The sequence below is a fragment of the Mus pahari genome, chromosome 11, assembly GCF_900095145.1.
Source record: "Mus pahari chromosome 11, PAHARI_EIJ_v1.1, whole genome shotgun sequence".
In the NCBI taxonomy this organism is placed as follows: Eukaryota; Metazoa; Chordata; class Mammalia; order Rodentia; family Muridae; genus Mus; species Mus pahari.
Genome location: NC_034600.1, coordinates 9,582,359 through 9,589,735, shown reverse-complemented (window position 1 = coordinate 9,589,735; position 7,377 = coordinate 9,582,359). Strand labels below are relative to the sequence as shown.

At 34.6% G+C, this 7,377-nt stretch overlaps 1 protein-coding gene across 2 annotated transcripts in view; it reads right to left on the bottom strand.

The window, feature by feature from the left end:
• Window positions 1-7,377, bottom strand: part of Fam172a (family with sequence similarity 172 member A) — a 361,350-nt gene that overhangs the window by 279,065 nt on the left and 74,908 nt on the right. For both annotated transcript variants that reach the window (XM_029543911.1, XM_029543910.1), the window contains exon 5: window positions 6,621-6,812. In XM_029543911.1, coding sequence (XP_029399771.1) covers window positions 6,621-6,812 — 192 coding nt within the window. The remainder of the gene's footprint in view (window positions 1-6,620; window positions 6,813-7,377) is intronic.

The following is a 7,377-nucleotide window of genomic DNA, read 5'->3' as shown; positions in this document are numbered from 1 at the left end:
AAAAAAAAAAAAAAGAAATGCTTCAAGAGGTCTCACTTTCCTGAATTATAGCCTAGAACATCTGCTTAGCAATCCGGCAAGTAATATGTAGGCAAAGCAATGCATTTCATCTACAGGGGATGATCTGACCTCAGGAATGTGACAGCTGGCCATTTTCTTATAACCTTTATGCTGAAAAAAAAAAAAAAAAAATCTGAATCCAAGAGAGAGTAGTATAAATAAGTGTGCCAGCATCAGAAACATGGAATGTGTAAAGAAACCAAGTTCCTTTGAGAAAGCAAAATCATTGGCTATTTCATGCCAAAGGAAGCAGAAAATATTGTTCCAAGAACTTTAATTCTCTTGAAAAATGTCACTCAGCAATTATAAGTCACTTCACATACAGTCACGTACACTCTTAAACCAGATATGGGCATGTCTTTTGGAGGATGTCCACAGAAGGTCTGGCAAATATTACTAGGAAACATTAACCTGTCACATATACCAGCAGGTTCAACCTGGCTTCACCAACAAGCACATTATACTATTCATATGATGGGGAGTTGAGTTGAATTGAGAATTGAATGGACTCTGGAATATTTTTAACTAAGGATCACAAATTCAGAAGTCTCAAAACATAATAGTACCTTATTATTTCCAAAGTCAATACTGAGCACCAACTACTATGAAAGCTCAGATGCACTGCATGATCTCCAACTGGAAAGGCTATCATTTGAAATTTCTCATTATTGATCTTTCCATAAAATCATAAATGACTTCGGAATTGATGTAGTGCTTTACACGACAAAGGCAATGATGAATCTTTCTTCTCATGGGCACCTGTACTGCATAGCTACAGATACAATAAAGACAGTGGAAATGCCAGCTAAGATATAAAACTAGAAGCTGCATTATCAAGCACAACTGAAACAAAAGTCAACTAATTCTGCAGTCACACTTGTGTAATTGTGTAACTCACCTCATCCAAAGCCATATGTGACCATGCCCACATTAATCGTAAACTTGCTGTAGGTGTACAGCAAGGCAGTAGTTTCCTGTATTAGTTTCCTTATTTGTCACTTTGACAGGATTCAGACAGATACAAACGAGGAGAATATTATTTTAGCTCATAATTTTAAGAAATACAGTCCAGATGATAAGAAAAGCAGGGCATCTGGAATGATTCTTTTATTTTTTCAATTAATTTTAAGATCTTCTAAAATTTTGAATTCTGTGTTTGTCTATGAATGTATATGTGAACATAAGTGCATGTGTACAAGGAGGCCAGGAGATGGCGCCAGATACTAGTGAGCTATAGTTACAGGCAGTGGTGAACTACCCATTATAAATGTTTGGAATCAAACTTACACCTCTGCTAGAAAAGCAAATGCTCTTAACTGCTGAGCCATCATTGCAGTCTCCAGTTGGAGTGGTTCTGTCCTCAGCAAGAGAATCTGGCCCAGCTTGTCCACTTTTTGGAAAGAGGACACAGAGAGCTTTGACCAGATGAGAGGCTCTGGCCAGAACCCTCAAAAGCCAGTCCCCAGTGATTGATAACCAAGCCATGGCTCTTAAATTCTGCAGCCTCTCTAAACATCACCAAAAGCTAAGGCCCTAGTGTTCAAACACGTGAACGCCAGTTTAATTCATACAGTGCTATCCTAGCATTCAAGAAGTTCTGAGCTCGATTCCACAGCACTGCATAAATTGAGAACCTACTGTAGTGTACACCTATAATTCCAGTACTCTGTGTGAGGATCATAACATCGAGGACATCTTTGGTTATATCATGCATGAATTTAAGGCCACCCATGCATACATGAAACCCTGCTTTAAACATGAAAAATAAAAACTTAAGTACTTATGTATAAATAGAATAGTGAGAAATTTCAACAAGCAAAGTTTAGAAAGAAGACCTGCCCTAAACGAAGTCTAGAACTTAAATAGTAAGACAAGTATTAGTTTATATAGTCCTTGGGATCAACATCTGGGGTGAAGGACTCCAAATAGCAACAGAAATACAAAAGTAGAAGCAATATATATGAGAACGAGCTAAGTTCAAGGAGAAATGAAAATTTCAGTTGATACAGAAATACACATTAAAGAGAAAATCCAAGTCTGTGATTATTTAGAATGAGCTCTGGATTTATCTCAAGTGAGCTTAACAGTTATTATCCCTAAAATACTTCAAATGTCAACTTCCCATATGCATATTTCAATTCTAATATTTGAATATTACACAGAGATAACTTTACAGTTACTCAGCAACTTCACAAAGCAAGTATGTTTCTAGGCAAGCAGATTTAAAAGCAATATCTTCAGATTTTCTTTTTCAGACAACCAGCAGTCAGTGATGCTTTAAAGTCCCTCTCCGATGGCCTTTAACACATTCACAAAAACAAACACCCCAGTGTAATATGAAGTTACTGTATAATTGGAGAATGATGTCCCTTCTAGATATCATAGGCTGGCAAATAAAAAGCCCAGTAGCAGAAAGCAGTTACTACTTTTGGAGTTACTGGGCAATGGGATTCCATAACGACCACTATCTTCACCACAAATTACAGGCTATGGCCAACCATTCTTGGTTGCCTTCCAGAACTTAAATGGTAAGACTTTACTGAATCCACCATATACTCAAGTCATATAACATGGAGAAATCCAGGTGATGCCAACTGGAAGCTAGCACTACGAGCTACCTTTCATAGTGCTCCAAGGATCTATGCACACAATGGAAGGACGAAAAGAGTCCTCAAGCTTACCCAGGTATGACCCGTGTGAGCAATATTAATGACTGACATAGAAAAGGATGGCTGCGACTGCAAGAGTGGCACAAATGTCATAGGAGTAACCAAACACTTTTTTAAAAAAACAGGACTTAAGCCTTGTAATACAAGATAAAACCCTTATGGTTATGTGTGTAAAAAAATAATGTAACAAGAAAAATCATAGATACTACTACTATTATTCTGCCAAATGGACATTGTATTCAACCAATTCCTGATGACATCAGTTACCCCCATAAACCACTACCACTGCATTTATCAACCCTCACCACAGAAGGTCTGTTTGCAACAGATGATGTATGCAAGAGACCTGCAACTAGATATCATGTAGTGAGTAAGAAACTGTAGAGTACTCAGCCCTAAATGGGATGTCTATATTATATATCCTCCTTCCAAATTCAGGGACCATCATGAAAGAGGAGGTGGAATGATTGCTAAGAACCAGAAGCAGTAAATAACGATGTCAAAATAGTGTTTCCTGTATATAGCAAGGTGCATGCACATATAAATTCACAGAAGCTATAAGACCTTATATAAGATCTGCATGATATTAATATTGACAGAATTCTTGCATACAAAGGGAAAGCACTCATGAAGTCACAACTTTAGAGAAGGAGGCATTTACAGCTCCTGCAGGATTGTCAATTTTCTTTAAGGGTAGGATAAACAACAGAAAAGAGTATATGGGTAGCACAAAATGGACTCAATAAATTATTACAAGGATGAAAGGATAATATGGAGAAAAGGGAAAAAGAGTGGATCTAGGAAGACAAGTGGAGGAATGGAGAATACATATGATCAAAACACACTGTATGAAGTTCTCAGAGAATCAGAAAAAAATATTTTTTGAAAGAAATACCATCTTTATGACCACTTCAAAAAGGCACTTCTTTAAATATTCATTCCATCCTTATTTCTAACATGGTACATGAGTTTTGCACATTCTGAGATTCAGGTAAGTGAAATTAGTGACTATTTTAGCTCAAAAGGTAATTTCCAGGGTTTATCCAGGGCACTTTCAGTAGTTGTTAAGATTCCTCAGTTCAGTTCAGTATGTATTGTATTATATAAAGATAATCATTGGAATTTAAAATTAAAATTAAGAAATATAAAATTATTAGGAAATAATATTGCTAATGATGAGAACAGAGAAAGTTTTAGTTTTTAGCTACGTGAATAAAGATCCTTGATTTGAAGAAAACAGTGGTGTACTGAAGCTACCTCACATGGGCTCATGAAAGCCAACTTTTAAAATTCACAAATTTCATGAGTTGGCAATTAGACAAAATCACTATTTAAAGATACACACACACATGTGCACACACGCACGCATGCACGCGCGCGCGCGCGCACACACACACACATGCACACGCATGTGCACACACTGGACATGAAAACTTAGAAAAGTGAGGAATCACCTTGAAGTTCTCCAAACTACCAGACACTAAGAAGGTGGATCCAAAGGGAAAGCTTCTAACACCAAGTGCCTACATCAGAAATTAGGAAAGCGCTTACCTTAAAATCTTAATAGCACACTTGTAATCTCTAGAATAAAAAGAAGATAACACCCAAAGCCAGTAGAAGTGAGGAGACAATGAAACTAATGGGTAAAATCAGTGAAATAGAAACAAAATATACAGACTAAATGAAACAAAGAGGTGTTCCTTTGAGAAAATCAGGAAGATGGCTAAACATACAAAGTTACTAAACATGCCTCCAGCACAGAATTCTACCCCACTTCAAAGAATTCATACCAATACTCTTCAAATTATTCCATAAAATGGAAAGAAAACAAACATTGTCCAATTACCTCATAATGAGGCAACAATTTCATTGATACATAAACCACACAAAAAACTAACCCCCTTCATCTATACACATACAAAAATTCTCAGTAAAATATTTGCAAACCAAATCTAAAAGCCTATCAAAAACACTATCTATAACAATCAAATAGGATTCATAACATAGATGCAAGGATGGCTCAGCATATATAAATGGACAAATATAATCTACCATATATAAACAGATGGAAAGACAAAAGAACATGACCATCTCATTAGATATAGAAACAGACTTTGACAAAATTCAACATACTTTCATGATTAAAAGTCCTGAAGAAAGTAAGGATATGAGAGAAATTCCTCAACATAATAAAGATAATTTACAGCAATCTCACAGGCAAAACTCAACCTAAATGGAGATAAATTCAAAGCATTTAAACTAAAATTAGTAAGAAGACATGCCTATTCAGTATATAGTACTTAAGGTTTTAGATAGAACAGTAAGATCACTGAAAAAGATCAGTGACATACAAACAAAAAAGAAAGAAGTAGACGCAGTAGCTTTACTTGCATGTGGTAAGATTTTATACATAAAAGCCCCTAAACTCCATCAAGGAACTGATGAACATTTTCAGAAAAGTAGCAAGATACAGAATTAACAGGCAAAATTCAGTAGTCATATTATACAAATGAGAAATCAGGGAAAAATACCTTTCACAGTAGCCTTAAAATACTAAAATTTTTTGGGCTAATTCTAAGAAAGAAAGTGAAAGACATAAAAATTTGAAGACAATGAGAAATAAGATAAAGAAATCAGAAGATGGAATGACTGCTCATACTCATGGATAGATAGGATTAATATGTTGAAAATGGTCATCCTAGAAAAAATAATCTAGAGATTCAATGCACTCTTCATCAAAATTCCAACACAATTCATCACAGAAATTAAAAGGACAATTTTTAGCTACACATGGAAATAAGAAAGAAGAGAATAGCTAAAATAATCCTGGATAATAAGTGAAATGCTGGAGATATCATCACTCCTGATCACAAGCTGTACTACAAAACAATGGTATTAAAAAACAGCATTATAAGGCATAAAAACAGACCCCCTGACATAATGACATACACCTATGGACTTCTGGTCTTTGATAAGACAGAAACACAAATTGGATAGCATCTTCAATAAATGGTTTTGATCAAACTAGATGGCTAAATGTAAAAAAAAAAATGCAGTGAAACTAACAGAAGTTATGAACTAAATGGATTTAACAGGTATCTATAGAAAAATTCCTCTTCTCAGAACCTCATGGGACCTTCTCCAAACTTGATCATAAAATCGGTTACAAAATAGGCCTCAACAGATACAATACTGAAATAATCCCACACATCCTATCAGACCACCACTGACTAAGGCTGGTCTGAACCTGTGCCCTGAGCAAAATGCAAAAAATCCCTAACCTAAAACATTCAGGAAATCCAGGACACAATGAGAAGACCAAACCTAAGGATAATAAGTATAGAAGAGAGAAGATTCCCAAGTTAAAGGGCCAGTAGATATCTTCAACAAAATTATAGAAGAAAACTTTCCTGAAAGCATGTATTTATTTAATTATTTATGGGCTCAAAATACTATTTAAATTCCAAACCCATGTCCTCCCTGAACAGATCACCTATCCTCAGCAAGTCTCCCTCCTTTCACCTTCCTGGCAGGAGGAAAGCACAATTAAGGTTCGTTATGTTCGGGGTTTGTCAGAAGTATTTTCATTGTTAATTATGATATGATAGGAGAGTTAAAACTCATAGTTCATATTGTTAAACAAAGAAAATAAAAAAATTCTAACATGGGAAAAATTTTTAAATATTCATTTCAAAGACTTTAACCCTTTACATAAACAACAATATCATTACATTTTCCTGCATTACTGCAAAATAATAATCATAAAGTAAGGTAAATAAAGACTTAATGAAATTATGCTACGAATATATTTCTGAAAACGATAATAAAATTGCTCTATGCAATAAAACAGAATGATAAAATGCCCCCCAAAACAAAAGAAGTTTCACTTACATCCATAGCTCTCTTAATAAAAGGGATCTGTGTGCCACTGTCCAGATCTTCATTAATAATAAGCCTTCTAGCCCACTGACCTGCCCTGACAACACCGCTACCATGAATTAAAACCATCAGTTTCTGTGGATTTGTCAAAGCATCCTCACTCAGAAAGATAAAGCTCTTTGGTTCACTCTCAGTAGCATCTACCTGTAATCAAAAGAAATTAAATAATAAATAAAATGGTTTTTTGTCAAGCATACACACAATGAGAAAACAACTAACAGCTACTATAAATGATTGAATGGTTATTACAGAATCACTTCTTTAAAAAAATTTACATAAAAGAAAGATAGTAAGATCTTGCAATTGCATAATAGCTTATCAAACAACTCAAGTATTTTCAATATAAAAACATATAAAAAATAATTAAAGCATGTATTCCTACATTGTTATTGTAGATTTAGAATTGTATTACAATCTTACATTAAAATGACTAATTTTAAAAGCATCCTGTGGTCTAGATATGATCCAACTGCTTTTATCACTCTCGTTACTCACAATTCCATTGAGGTGTCACTACTACAGCAATCATCAATAAATAAAGAAATTATATTTGGATAAATTTAAGTTATAGGCTTACACAGCATATAATCTATGATTCTATAACTGAAACAGATTGCACCTATAATAAAAAATAGAAAGGCCAAACTAGAATATATAAATACCTTAGCCAGAACAGTATAAACTATGCAAAAAGAAAAAGAAAAAAAAA